This window comes from Bubalus kerabau, chromosome 5 (genome assembly GCF_029407905.1).
Source record: "Bubalus kerabau isolate K-KA32 ecotype Philippines breed swamp buffalo chromosome 5, PCC_UOA_SB_1v2, whole genome shotgun sequence".
Lineage (NCBI taxonomy): Eukaryota > Metazoa > Chordata > Mammalia > Artiodactyla > Bovidae > Bubalus > Bubalus kerabau.
This window is the reverse complement of record NC_073628.1, coordinates 89,324,010-89,339,499: the sequence shown is the minus strand read 5'-3', so window position 1 is coordinate 89,339,499 and position 15,490 is coordinate 89,324,010. Positions and strand designations below refer to the sequence as shown.

Sequence of the window (15,490 nt, the reverse complement as noted above, 5' to 3'; positions counted from 1 at the left end):
CAGGCAAGAGTACTGGAGTGGAGTGGAGTGGGGTGCCATTGCCTTCTCCAACTAATTCACTAGTTTAGTATGCAATAAAATAACAGAGGCTTTGAATACATTAAACTGGCTAGTAACAGCTAATCAGTTTTCTTCAGTGGTTACTGTTCTTCTATATAGGCAGGATAATTAATTCATGGATGGTCTTTCCGGTCTATCTTCAACTATTCTTACACTACATAATCAATTAGGGACATCTTTTTATAGATATATGAAGAGAACACAGGTAGCTTTACATAAGTTGAGTTTGTTAAATCTATTTGTTATGACAGGGGATTTCTGACAAAAAAATTGCTCACTGCACACTGAACCCCAGAAAAGTGATGAAATATATATATATTTTTTATATGCTTGTAAACCTGAATTCAAAATATTTTATCCTAGTTAAAGCCGTATTTTCTTTTTCAAGTAATATTTTAGAGTTTTATCAGACTAGTTACTATGAAAAGCTTCAGATCAGATCAGATCAGTCGCTCAGTCGTGTCCGACTCTTTGCGACCCCATGAATCACAGCACGCCAGGCCTCCCTGTCCATCACCAACTCCCGGAGTTCACTCAGACTCACGTCCATCGAGTCAGTGATGCCATCCAGCCATCTCATCCTCTGTCGTCCCCTTCTCCTCCTGCCCCCAATCCCTCCCAGCATCAGAGTCTTTTCCAATGAGTCAACTCTTTGCATGAGGTGGCCAAAGTCCTGGAGTTTCAGCTTTAGCATCATTCCTTCCAAAGAACACCCAGGGCTGATCTCCTTCAGAATGGACTGGTTGGATCTCCTTGCAGTCCGTCCAAGGCACTCTCAAGAGTCTTCTCCAACACCACAGTTCAAAAGCATCAATTCTTCGGCGCTCAGCCTTCTTCACAGTCCAACTCTCACATCCATACATGACCACAGGAAAAACCATAGCCTTGACTAGACGAACCTTTATTGGCAAAGTAATGTCTCTGCTTTTGAATATGCTATCTAGGTTGGTCATAACTTTCCTTCTGATCCCCAAATCTGAACTGTTTTGAAAAGTATAAATGATATGTTTAATACACATAATTGTGGATTTTCATTTCTTGTTTTACAACAGGTTATTAAACAATCATGGAGAAATAAAATATAATTAATGTTTTATTTTTAAAATAGTTATTAAGGAAAATGAAAGTGCAATATTCTTATTTCAGATATTAAAGTTCTGACTTCGATGAGTAAGATTTAATCACAAGGAAATGCCAATTAAATATTTACTGTTTGGCAAATTCTTTGTGGTGAGGAAGCCAAAATGATCAGAAAATGCCAAAAGAATGCTCATTAGGATTCCTGGATGCAACTACAGATTATCATATTAAGTGAAGGAAGTCAGAAAGAAAAAGACAAATAGCACACGATATCACTCTCATGCAGAATCTGGACTATGATGCAAACGACCCTATCTATGCAATGGACACCTACCTCCGCAGAGAACAGGCTGCGGTTGCCGAGGCAAGGGCAGGGGAGGGGAGGAAGGATGGATTCAATTAACTTCCAACCTCAGAAACTCCTTCACAGCTGAAGTTGCTCATGGCTAGTCTTATATTGACCTGTCTTTTGTGAACTATTCAGGACAAACCTTCCTGGAACTTGACCAAAAGCCTAGGAACTTTCCCTAAAAAAATAAAAGATACCCCAAAGCAAAGTATTCCAACACAGATTTCAAATGGTTCATCAAAATATTTCTGTTATTAATAATTTCTGTTAATAATAAATTTCTGACATTTATTATATGTCATTCACAGGCTTATAGTCTGCATAGCAAATTCAGAATATATATATATATGTATTTTTTTATAAACCAGTAAAAACTCTTTATAAGTGAGAGTTCAGTTAGTAAAGATACAGCAAAATGAAGAAATTTATTTCATAATTATCCTCAGTGTTCAGAAAGTGTGAAGCAAATTGTAAAGTGACCAGACAAATGATGGTCTCCTGCAGAATTACCTTAAAAGTCGTGAATAAGGCAGTGACTCATAGACTCCTACCTCTGACTATATTATTTCAAACAATATATGTAGCACAAAGGAATGTCCATCTAAAGGTCAAGAGAAAACCAGAAATCCAATGTTTGTTCTGATAAGAAGTGGCTCTTCTCTCTAATCATATCACTGAAGTGTTTACAGAGGGAAAGATTCTTCTTTCTAGTTAATTATCATCTAATGGCCAGTAGAGTACTTTGCATAAGCTAATATGCAACAACACTATTTTAAAAATCCCAGTAGAATTGATTAATTAGTTCTCTCATTTAAAGGCTTTAATCAGTCTGTTTTTCAAAGGACAAACAAGAAGTGTACTAAGTGTGTTGATTGTAAATAAATTGTGTATAAAGAAATCATGTACTACTCTAAATAGAATTGAATGTACTGGAACAGAACACCCAGAGGTACAGTACCATGTCAACCTTGGCCTTACCCTTTGATTTCAAGGCTTCTAATACCTTTGAATCAGCTGTTACATCACTCACTAGCTTGATTTCAATACTTTGAGAAGTCAGTTGGAGCAACTTTTCGAAAAGACGTTGACCCTAGAAAAAACATTCAGAACCAAAGTCAGAAAACCTAAAATTATGCTGTTTTAAATAGGAATAAATAAACATTGAAAATTAAAACCATTCATTCAAATTTTAAAAGGCAAGCACTTCAGCACTTGGTATTCATGGAAATTTTTTTCAAAAGAGTTTATAGAAATAGAGAGTAGCACAAACACAGATTACATTGTTTTTTTTGAGTACTGTGCAACTCAATTATTGCAATAATCATTTCAATGCTACAATGCAAATCTATTCTTTTTTTTACTTTTTCATGAACTCTTAAGTATCTACACATGAAGAGGCAGAGAATATTAAACAGTTGTGACTGGGCCCAGAAAGACCCAGATTCCAGCTGATTTTCCAATTTACAAATTGTTTCTTAATTCACTTTCTTCCTTAGTGAAATGTTGATAATATTAATATTTACTTTAAAGTGTCTTTGTGAGGATTAAGGGTTAGTAGTAGGTAAGTGTTAGCCATTATGGGGGGAATCATGACTACTTATCCAGTGTTAGTCGCTCAGTCATGTTCGACTCTTTGTGACCCCATGGACTGGAGCCTGCCAGGTTTCTCTTGGGGCTCAGCTGGTAAAGAACCCGCCTGTAATGTGGGAGACCTGGGTTCAATCCCTGGGTTGAGAAGATTCGCTGGAGAAGGTAAAGGCTACCCACTCCAGTATTCTGGTCTGGAGAATTCCATGGACTGTATAGTCCATGGGGTCACAAAAAGTTGGACACAACTGAGTGACTTTCACTTTCACTACTTGTCAGGGATTTACCTAAATTCACTTTCTCATTTCAAATTTATGTTTTATTGAATTCAACTAGAAATCTATAATTATTACCCTAGCCTAAAAAAAAAGTGAAAAAAATAAAGGTTTTCTTTATTAGATTTCACACACATAATTTTTATAGTAAAAAATAAAATTTTTTAAAATCAATCTCAGGGAGACTCTGCATAGTGGTGGGTTCATTACATCATCGCAGGTGAGTGGATTGCAACATTATCCTGCTTATTTTCTCTTTTCATAGACTCCAAAGTGTTTTCACAGACTCCTTCTCCTTGTCATAAGAGGGAACTGGTATTCCTTTATTGGTTTTTCAGGTTTGTGTTATTCGGCCACAAACTCAAATGCCCTCATAGGCTAAACAGGCAACAAGGCTTTGGTCTTAATGGCCCCCAAGTGGTAAAGTTTTATCTTACTTTGATTAGAATAGAGTATTGATAATGATTATGGAGAAAGAATTTGAAGACTGAGAAGGTAAATGGGTGGAATGTAAATGCAGAGCGGTGATTCTTGAAATTGGGACTTAGAAAAGAAAAAGACCAAAGATCAAAACCCTAAAGCTTTGGAATGTCTTCCAAGGCATACCAGCAAAGGACTGGTATGCCTATGCTAGGGTGCCAGCTGACCGCCAGGAGGAGTGTCTGGCATAATCCAGCCATCTCCTGCCTGGAGCTGGTGCAGTATAGCCTAAGATCCGAAATCCCCAGATGTTAGAGGATGGAGGAGTTGCACCCTGTGCCAGGCATGAAAGTTTCCTTTTTTGTCTAACCATGCTGGTAAAGGTCACTCCAAGTGTAACTCATCAAAAGTGACCAACTTTGGGCTTCCCTGGTAGCTCAATGGTAAAGAATCCACCCGCCAATGTAGGAGACACGACTTTGATCCCTGGTCGGGAAAGATCACCACAGAATGAGCCTTGTTTGAAAGCCCGGGAACCACAACTATTGAACCCACGTGCCACAGCTACTGAAGCCTGCATGCCCTGGAGCCCATCCTCTTCAACACGAGAAGCTACTGCAATCAGAAGCCTGCACACAGCAACTAGAGAGTAGCCTTCATTTCCCTCAAGTGGATAAAAGCCTGCATGCAGCAATGAAGACTCAGCACAGCCAAAAATAAATAAATAAATAAAATTGTGAGAAACAAATAAGCCTGAAAAAAAAGTGACCGAATTACTCTACATGCAGAACCTGGAGGCAGCCTCCCCACAAAGTGGGTCTTCCTATAAGGGATGTCGAATGAGGGCATTAGGTAGTTGCAAATTGCTTTTTAAATAAAGAAGTAAGAGGGGAGAGGGAGAGAGAGAGAAAGAGATATAAGGAGGCAGAGGGAGACGGATAGGGAAGAAAGAGTTGCTGATTTGCTGATTTCAGGGTCTATATAAATTTCAAATTTCCTATGGAGAAGTGAGGGCTTGGCAGTGAGAGGCTCCGACACTGGATGTAAGGGAAGATGCCCTTGGTGGGACTTTGTGGGGCTTTCTGCTGAGCTGCTTGCCACCAGCATGACCTCCTCTGTTAGCTATGTCACTCTGCCAAGTTGCTATACTCTTGTCACACACCCTTGAAGGCTGGCTGATGTCTGCATAGCCCAGATTTCTAGAGCCTAGACCCACAGTCATCTCACAGCCAGATAAATGTTTGTATTTTTCACTTTCACACGGGGAAAGGGCATATGTACTTTGTGTGTTCTGTGAGTCCCCATGGTTAGTGAGCCAGTATTTTTAAACAAACTTTTTTTGTTGTTGTTGTTCTTAGTTAACAATATATTTAGCAAAAACAAAACACAGGAGATCTTCTAACCTATCTGTATTTCTGGCTGTGTGTCTTAAAATGATTCCCACTGTGTGATTTTTGTGAAATTTAAAATGAAGACCAGAACTCTCAAACATGAATGAAAATTGAAACTCCAAAAGCTACAGATAGTGGCAGACTATCATTAAATAAACCTTATTTTTACTTCCCTGATAACTCAGGGAAGCCCTTTTCCCTCAGCGGTGTCTGACTCTTTGCGACCCCATGGATAATACAGTCCATGGAATTCTCCAGGCCAGAATATTTGATGGGATAGCTTTTCCCTTCTCCAGGGGCTCTTCCCAACCCAGGGATTGAACCCGTTACCATATGAGCCACCAGAGAAGCCCAAGAATACTGGAGTGGGTAGCCTATCATATGTGCTGATTACTTACACCAAGGATTCTTAAAATTTTTAATTATAGTGCTCACTTGTAATGAACTTGTGCTGGGGTAGAATTTCTATACCTGGGCTTGAGGCAGAACTTCTATTAAATTTCTCCTGTTTTCAGTGTCTTACCTCCCAGTCCACATGTTTTTGCTAAGACATTCAAAATATAATTACTTCAAAAGGTATTAAACACTTATTCTATGCTGAGATCTGCAGTAAGGACTATTGCTTTCTGAGTTAAATTTATTCACCATGTTTTCATAAAGAAATAACAAAAGCCCCTTTGGCTTTTAAACATCAGTAGTTTAAAGACTTTCTCTTTCTGGTGAGAAACATCAGCCAACATTTTAAACTCAAATAAATCATCTTGAAGATAGCTAGTGGCTCAGGCACACTGACCTACTTTAAGCCTTTTTTTTTTTTTTTTTAATATCTGCTAAAACCTTATGATAGACAGTACGGTCCTGGAGAGGGAGGAAGTGGTACCCCAAGGACAGAGATCCAGTTCAGCCCCTCTGTGACTCTGAAGAGACTGCTTAACCCAAGAGAATAGAAGTTATAAATCCTGCCAATTTCTGTTGACCCAAAACAACTCATGGGCAGGATAAAATTCCACAATAAAATGTGAAGGGGAAAAAACAAAAATACCGAAGAGAAATCAGAATAAAGTCATGCTCTGTAGATTAATTCTGGAGATAATATAGAATATGGCGATGGTTTTCAAATTTGTTTTAACAGTTAAACTTTTCATTTAAATGAAAACTTAAGCTAAGCATCTCCATCAATCCGTCTCTGTCCTCTTGTGCACTTCCCCAGGGATCCACAGAAAACAACTGTAAAAAAACCACTGAACTTTACCCCTTTATCATACTGAGGTATGATGCAGAATCATTAGAATACTGAAATTGAGAATGTCAGAGCTGGAAGATACCTTTGAGATCAATGATCTACCTATCGCCTCACTTTATAGATAAGGATACTCAGGCCCAAGAAATTTAAGTGATATGCTGATTTACTATAATTTTCTCTACATGACCATTTAATGTTAAAGAGGTATTCTTTCTTTCAGAAGGGGTATTCTGAAAGAAAGTTACATCCAAGTCTCTTCCTCTCCTTTCCCTCCCAGCTCCAGTATATCTAACTCCTCTGAATTAAGCAGTTCTGGGGCTGGAAGGCATTTAATAATCAGCAGAGTCAGGCTCTGGATACCAACATGCCGGCAGAGTCAGTCCCTGTCTAACATGAGTGACCGAGTGCTCCTGTTCTCCAGGAGACTACACAGGAGCTGGGGCAAGTCTCAAGGCCTGGGGTTGGGAATGTGAAGTATTACAGGGGGTGGCGGTGGGGAGGGAAGATGTTCTTCAATTGACCTGTGATAGACAGGTTAACCATCTAATACAGCCCCTCCTTCACCTGAAAGAAAGCCATTAATAAGCTGATAAAATCAAACACCAACACACTTAACAGGATCCATCAAGAGAGATGCTTGGACACAATGGGCACTGGCCACTCAGGAAGACAGGAGGTGGAGCTAAGACACAATATGAGCACTCAAAGACAGTCAGACATGGCTGGACTAACACTCTACAATTTTAGAGCTAAATTAGAAAAGTAATTAAAGAATACTGTTGAGACCCAAATCAGTGGCCCAAAGATGAAATGGAGGAAATATATCAAAGCACAGACAAGCAGGCACACACACATACATGGTAACATACGGTGACAAGGGGAGAAAAGGGAGATGGATAAATTGAAGATATATATCATGTGGCTAGGGCTTCCCAGGTGGTGCTAGTGGTAAAGAACCCACCTGCCAATGCAGGAGACATGAGAGGTGCAGGTTCAATCCCTAGATCGGGAAGATCCCCTGGAGGAGGGCATGGCAACCCACTCCAGTATTCTTGCCTGGAGAATCCTATGGACACAGGAGCCTGGCGGGCTACAGTCCATAGGGTCACAGAGAGTCAAACACAACTGAAGTGACTGGCTCACACACACGCATCATGTGGCTAATAGGTGTATTGGAAGAGAAAAAGAGACAAAAAGGAGGGGTTTGCAATAAAAGAAGAAAAAATGTGTCTAACTTGAGAAAAGAAATAGACTTATGTGTCAAAAAGATAATTGAAGACAGAGGCAAATATAATGTGGAAAGTCACATATAGGCACATTCTGTAAAATTAATCAACACCAAGGAAAGAGAGGAATTCTTACAAACTCCTGGCCAAAAACAAAACAAAACAAAAAGGTAACTATTAAGGAAAATGGATCAGATTAGCATGGAGCTAAATGTTGGCAGCACTAAACCAGCATTTGGTGGTGAGAGACTATGGAAGAAAAAGAGTGACGCCCAGGAGTGTTTTACCTAGTCAAGAATTTTACTGCCAACATGAAGGAAAAAAATATTTTCAGATATATACAGGTTTAGAGACTGTATTACTATATAACCCATATGAAGAACATATGCAATGAAGGGCTTTAACCAAATAGTAAATAACACTAAAAGCCAAGAAGGAAGATGATGGGAAGAAATAATTGGTTAGCAGTGTGATATGGATATGTGCTTGATGTATTTGCTAATTAAGAATTCTTAGAAGAGACACATTTTAGGAGAAGGCCTACTAAGAATCTATTACATGTATTCCCTGTAGGGGTGTTATTACCCTAAAGGGGCTAACAATTGATTCTTTGCTGTGTGAGAGTAGAGATGTATGTGAAAATGAAAGTTACACTTTTTTTATTAATAAAACACAGATACACATACAGTAAATATGTAATATATCTGTGATATTAAAGTTCTTGGTGGGAAGGATTAGGAAAAAAAAGTCTAAGAAGAACAAGCCTACCTGGCTAGCAAACATAAAGAGATGCTTTATGTCAACAAGCAAAGCACAATGCAAAGCAATAAGGAGATCTCTCTTTGTACTCAAAGAGATTGAGAAGTAATTTATGAGGGGCAGCATATTCTCTTGTCACCAATTTTGGGAAAGAGTACTCTAACATACTGCTTTTCTTCCACTCAGGAATCTCATATCTAGAGGCCCATCCCAAAGAAACAAAGGCACCAAAATGTGTGTATGTTTACTCACGATTATATAAGTACAAACACACACACAAGATAAAAAGTTTAAATCAGGACTTTCCTGGTCATCCAGTGGTAAAGAGTCTGCCTGCCAATACAGGAGACACAGGTTTGAGCCCTGGTCCAGGGAGATTCTGTATGCCTTGGAGCAACAAAGCCCATGCATCACAATTACTGAACCAAGCCTTAGAGCCCGTGTTTTGCAACTACTGAAGCCCACGTGCCCTAGAGTCTGTGCTCCACAGCAAGAGAAGCCACCACAAGGAGAAGCCTGTGCACCCCAACTAGAGAGTAGCCCCATTCATTGCGACTAGAAAAAGCCCACATGCAGTGCAACGAAGACTCAGTGCAATCAAAAATTTTTGGTACTACATTTACTGAAAAAAAGTTGTTTACAGTTTAGAACACTTACTAAATTTTCTTATTTATCTATTATATTTACTGAAATATACAAAGTCTGCCAGAGGTCTGAACACAGATATGTGACTGACATATATTTGTTAGTGTGTGAACTTTTACTTTCAAATACTCTCAAGTAGGCCTTAGAAAGCATCACTATGAACAAAGCTAGTGGAGATGATGGAATTCCAGTTGAGCTATTTTAAATCCTGAAAGATGATGCTGTGGAAGTGCTGCACTCAATATGCCAGCAAATTTGGAAAACTCAGCAGTGGCCACAGGACTGGAAAAGGTCAGTTTTCATTCCCATCCCAAAGAAAGGCAATGCCAAAGAATGCTCAAATTGCTGCACAATTGCACTCATCTCACACGCTAGTAAAGTAATGCTCAAAATTCTCCAAGCCAGGCTTCAGCAATATGTGAACTGTGAACTTCCAGATGTTCAAGCTGGTATTAGAAAAGGCAGAGGAACCAGAGATCAAATTGCTAACATCCGCTGGATCTTCAAATAAGCCAGACAGTTCCAGAAAAACATCTATTTCTTCTTTATTGACTATGCCAAAGCCTTTGACTGTGTGGATCACAATAAACTGTGCAAAATTCTGAAAGAGATAGGAATACCATACCACCTGACCTGCCTCCTGAGAAATTTGTATGCAGGTCAGGAAGCAACAGTTAGAACTGGACATGGAACAACAGACTGGTTCCAAATAGGAAAAGGAGTACATCAAGGCTGTATATTGTCACCCTGCTTATTTAACTTCTATGCAGAGTACATCATGAGAAATGCTGAGCTGGAAGAAGCACAAGCTGGAATTAAGATTGCCGGGAGAAATATCAATCACCTCAGATATGCAGATGACACCACCCTTATGGCAGAAAGTGAAGAGGAACTAAAAAACCTCTTGATGAAAGTGAAAGAGGAGAGTGAAAAAGTTGGCTTAAAGCTCAACATTCAGAAAACGAAGATCATGGCATCTGGTCCCATCACTTCATAGGAAATAGATGGAGAAACAGTGTCAGACTTTATTTTTGGGGGGCTCCAAAATCACTGTAGATCGTGACTGCAGCCATGAAATTAAAAGAGGCTTACTCCTTGGAAGGAAAGTTATGACCAGCATAGATAGCATATTCAAAAGCAGAGACATTACTTTGCCAACAAAGGTCCATCTAGTCAAGGCTATGGTTTTTCCAGTGGTCATGTATGGATGTGAGAGTTGGACTGTGAAGAAAGCTGAGTGCCAAAGAATTGATGTTTTTGAACTGTGGTGTTGGAGAAGACTCTTGAGAGTCCCTTGGACTGCAAGGAGATCCAACCAGTCCATTCTGAAGGAGATCAGCCCTGGGTGTTCTTTGGAAGGAATGATGCGGAAGCTGAAACTCCAGTACTTTGGCCACCTCATGCGAAAAGTTGACTCATTGGAAAAGACTCTGATGCTGGGAGGGATTGGGGGCAGGAGGAGAAGGGGATGACAGAGGATGAGATGTCTGGATGGCATCACTGACTCGATGGACGTGAGTCTGAGTGATCTCCGGGAGGTGGTGATGGACAGGGAGGCCTGGTGTGCTGCGATTCATGGGGTCGCAAAGAGTTGGACACGACTGAGCGACTGAACTACTCTCAAGACAAAGCAGAGTGTCTTTTGAGCAAACTCATTTACTGGATGAATGCTATGTACCAGGGACCTTAATATGTGTTGGAGATACATGATAAAAAGAAAATACAGCCCGATGTGTCAGATGGTAGGTGGACAAGGTACAGGCCTAGAGGAAATACAGTAAGAACACTAATAACCCAGTCCGAGACATGCAAGGAAAGTTCCCTCAAAAGGAGGAAAAAAGAAAAAATATTCTGGGTGGAGGTCTGTGGCAGGGACCTAAGTAGGAGCACATCACGAAGGGTCTTGTAAGCCTGGGCAGAGCATCTACACATCATCTGAAAAGAAGTGTGGACCCCTGCAGAATTTTACCTAGAGAAGGGCATAGTCAAATTTTTGTTCTGAAAGAAAACTCTTGACTCTAAACTGGAGAAGGACTGGTACAGGGCAAGCCTGAAGGCTGAAAGGGAAAATTAGAAGGTTAGTGTGAGATAATGTGACCTGAGCTACAGCAGAGTTAAAGTCAAAAAAGGAAAACAAAGGTGGGGGGGAATGATCTCAGGTAGTATGAGACAGCACAGCAATGAACTGGATGGTTAGGTGTGGGCTGAAGAAAAGAGTAGAGTTGGGGATGGTGGCCAGAGACTTTGGCTGCTCTCAGAACATGCCAATGGAATATAGAATTCCTTATGTGAAGCCACAAGATGTTGGCCATTACATCAGTTCACAAATGTCTGTGGTCATGGATCAATCATAGCTTTGGGAACTCAGTGTCACAGATCCAACAACTTAGCTGAGAGTGCCCACTTTTTGGGTGATGAGCAACAACGATTACCTGCTTAATAACAGCAAAGAGTATCTGCTATGTAGGCATGCTGGCTGCCAGTCCAGGATCCATCCCATTAAGAGATTTAATTATTCAGAAGAGTTAATCATTAAGACCTTGCCTAATGATGGTTATTTACAATTATGCACCCTTTAGATATGAACAAAGCCATCCCCGTCAGGGACAGATGAAGAGAGATGAATAGGCTCATCATACCAGTAAAGGGCCAGGAAATTGCAAGGAATTAGTATCAGGAGAATAATACTTATTACAGGGACCTGAGCAGCTGGATTCCTACAGTACTAGGAAGTAGCTTTAAGGCTGCTCCAGAGTCCAGTCTGGCTGCAAAAGGTGGGTGGACAACGTGAAATCTTGGCAGAGCATTCAGCAGTATGGGCAAGAGTGTGGATGGCACTGCAGGAGACGGTGGCCTGTGATGTGACTGGGGCCAGGGAGGAATATCAAGATGTGCCCAACACTGCAGCTCTTCCACAGTCACTTCTTGTCAGCCAGCAGAGAGCCCTGCAGAGAATGGAAGCAAAATTCTTTCAAATCCTCTCTCCCAGTGGTCCCAGCTAAACTAGGTAGCAAGCATGAGAGTTTTCTACATGTTCCCTCAAAACCCCATTGTTTTAAGAAACCAGTTCAGACTCTTTAGCCCTGTAACCCCATTTCTAAGAATGGATACCGAGTGAATGAGCAAAAAGAAAACAATGGTTTGCACAGAAATATTAACTGCAGGAGAATTCATTTCCAAAAAAAGAAATATCTTAAATGTTTAATAATAGAGAAATAGTTATATATGTTTAATCTGGTATGTATTTGTATATTATCTGGAATTTGTATATTAGGCAGCCAATTTAAAACAATGTTTACCAGGGTTTCTAACAGCATGGAAAGATATTTATGGTATGACATTAAGTTCAAAATTAAGATACAAGTTTCTTTATATGAGCCCATGTATATAATTATGCATAAAATAACCATTACAAAATGTTTGCTGATGATTACATGGATGATTTTGTTCTCTTTCGTTTCTCTGTAATTTCCAGGTTTTTTTTTTATAGTAAGGAACTATTAGTATTCCATGGGGTCACAAAGAGGTGAACATGACTGAGCGACTGAACAACAACAAAATTAATATTCTAATGGGAAAAAAAATCCAACCTATTCTTTTTTAAAAGAAATTTCCAAAAACATAAATTGACCTTAGGAAAGTGAAAGTCTAGAGAGAAAACAGCATATAGGCAAACAAAACTAAGATAAGACAATTTAAAAGAAAAGTTATTATTTAATGAAAACATTAATAATTGAGAAGAATCTCTCTGGATTCATGATTTATTCATGTCTCTTTGATTGGATTCTAAAAGAATCAAAGAGGTTAAACTCTTGCTAATCATAGTGTTTATGAGTTTATATCTGAATGATGATTTCCCTTGGAAATATACTGGAAAGCAAGCAAGAATATAATTAGAATTATTCAACAGATGGGGAAGCAAAAGCACAGAGAAGCAGCAGGAATTCACTAAGAAACAGAGAGGACCAGAATGAGTCCCACATTTGTAGAAATTAAATTCCTCTTTTAATTTTACATTGGATTCTAGCATAGTATAAAGCACCCAGTGAGAACTCATTATTTGTTACTATAATTAAACTGACTTGAACCAGATTTGTAGTGTGTACCCAAATAAGTCATTGTGAACAACATTCATGAATTTAGTAATAAACACTAACATAGGCAATAAATGGTCAAAGACTAGTCTATGCCCTTTATGCATATTAACTAATTTAATCTACACAACCACTTATGAGGTGGGTTCTGTTATCACCTTGATTTTGCTGATGAGAAAACTGAGGCACAGAGAGTTCAGCATCTAACTCAAAGTCACACAGCCAATAAGTGGACAAAAAGAAATATAAGCTGTACTCCGGACTCTACAATCTGTCTACCACTGATAACTGCCTATCACTCATTGTCTAGAGACAGAATTCTGACTTATGCATTTCAAAACAACCTCCTGGATCATTAAACTTTCAAACATGCTACTTCCTAAATTGAGCAAATACTGTTATATTTTTAAAATCATAGTTTTTCAAAATTAAACATCATGGTTCACTGTAGACCAGTAACTAATTGATTTCATATAAATACATCTCTTTAAGAAAGCCCAGAGATAAATTCATCCACCTATGGACACCTTATCTTTGACAAAGGAGACAAAAATATACAGTGGAGAAAAGACAATCTCTTTAACAAGTGGTGCTAGGAAAACTGGTCAACCACTTGTAAAGAATGAAACTAGAAAACTTTAACACCATACATAAAAATAAACTCAAAATGGATTAAAGATCTAAATGTAAGACCAGAAACTATAAAACTTCTAGAGGAAAACATAGGCAAAACACTCTCTGACATAAATCACAGCAAGATCCTCTATGACCCACCTCCCAGAGTAATGGAAATAAAATAAAAAATAAACAAATGGGGCCTAATTAAACTTAAAAGCTTTTGCACAACGAAAGAAAGTATAAGCAAGGTGAAAAGACAGCCTTGAGAGTGGGAGAAAATAATAGCAAATGAAGCAACTGACAAACAACTAATCTCAAAAATATACAAACAGCTCATGCAGCTCAATACCAGAAAAATAAATGACCCAATCAAAAAATGGGCCAAAGAACTGAACAGACATTTCTCCAAAGAAGACATACACATGGCTAACAAAAACATGTAAAGATGCTCAACATCACTCATTATCAGAGAAATGCAAATCAAAATCACAACGAGGTACCATCTCATGCCGGTCAGAATGACTGCTATCAAAAAGTCTACAAACAATAAATGCTGGAGAGGGTGTGGAGAGAAGGGAACCCTCTTATATTGTTGGTGGGAATGCAAACTAGTAGAGCCACTATGGAGAACAGTGCAGAGATTCCTTAAAAAACTGGAAATAGAACTACCATACAGCCCAGCAATCCCACTGCTGGACATATGCACTGAGGAAACCAGAATTGAAAGAGACAGGTGTACCCCAGTGTTCATCACAGCACTGTTTACAACAGCTAGGACATGGAAGAAACCTAGATGTCCATCAGTAGACAAATGGATAAAAAGGTTGTGGTACATATACACAATAGAATATTACTCAGCCATTAAAAAGAACACATTTGAATAAGTTCTAACTCAGTTCAGTTCAGTTCAGTCGCTCAGTCGTGTCCGACTCTTTGCAATCCCATGAACCACAGCACACCAGGCCTCCCTGTCCATCACCAACTCCCAGAGTCCACCCAAACCCATGTCCACTGAGTCAGTGATGCCATCTAACTGTCTCATCCTATGTTGTCCCCTTCTCCTCCTGCCCTCAATCTTTCCCAGCATCAGTGTCTTTTCAAATGAGTCAGCTCTTCGCATCAGGTGGCCTAAGTATTGGAGTTTCAGCTTCAACATCAGTCCTTCCAATGAACACCCAGGACTGATCTTTAGGATGGACTGGTTGGATCTCCTTGCAGTCCAAGGAACTCTCAAGAGTCTTCTCCAACACCACACTTCAAAAGCATCAATTCTTCAGCACTCAGCTTTCTTTATAGTCCAACTCTCACATCCATACACGACCACTGGAAAAACTGTAGCCTTGACTAGATGGACATTTGTTGACAAAGTAATGTCTCTGCTTTTTAATATGCTGTCTAGGTTGGTTATAACTTTCCTTCCAAGGAGTAAGTGTTTTTTAATTTCATGGCTGCAATCACCATCTGCAGTGATTTTGGAGCCCAGAAAAATAAAGTCAGCCACTGTTTCCACTGCTTCCCCATCTATTTGCCCTGAAGGGATGGGACCGGATGCCATGATCTTAGTTTTCTGAATGTTGAGCTTTAAGCCAACTTTTCACTCTCCTCTTTCACTTTCTTCAAGAGGCTCTTTAGTTCCTCTTCACTTTCTGCCATAAGGGTGGTGTCATCTGCATATCTGAGGTTATTGATATTTCTCCCGGCAATCTTGATTCCAGTTTGTGCTTCTTCCAGCCCAGCGTTTCT

General features: G+C 39.4%; 1 protein-coding gene across 1 annotated transcript in view; it reads right to left on the bottom strand.

The window, feature by feature from the left end:
• The window catches only part of PLD5 (phospholipase D family member 5), a 415,356-nt gene that overhangs the window by 132,056 nt on the left and 267,810 nt on the right, over positions 1–15,490 (bottom strand). The window contains exon 4 of the mRNA XM_055582168.1: positions 2,468–2,579. Coding sequence (XP_055438143.1) covers positions 2,468–2,579 — 112 coding nt within the window. The remainder of the gene's footprint in view (positions 1–2,467; positions 2,580–15,490) is intronic.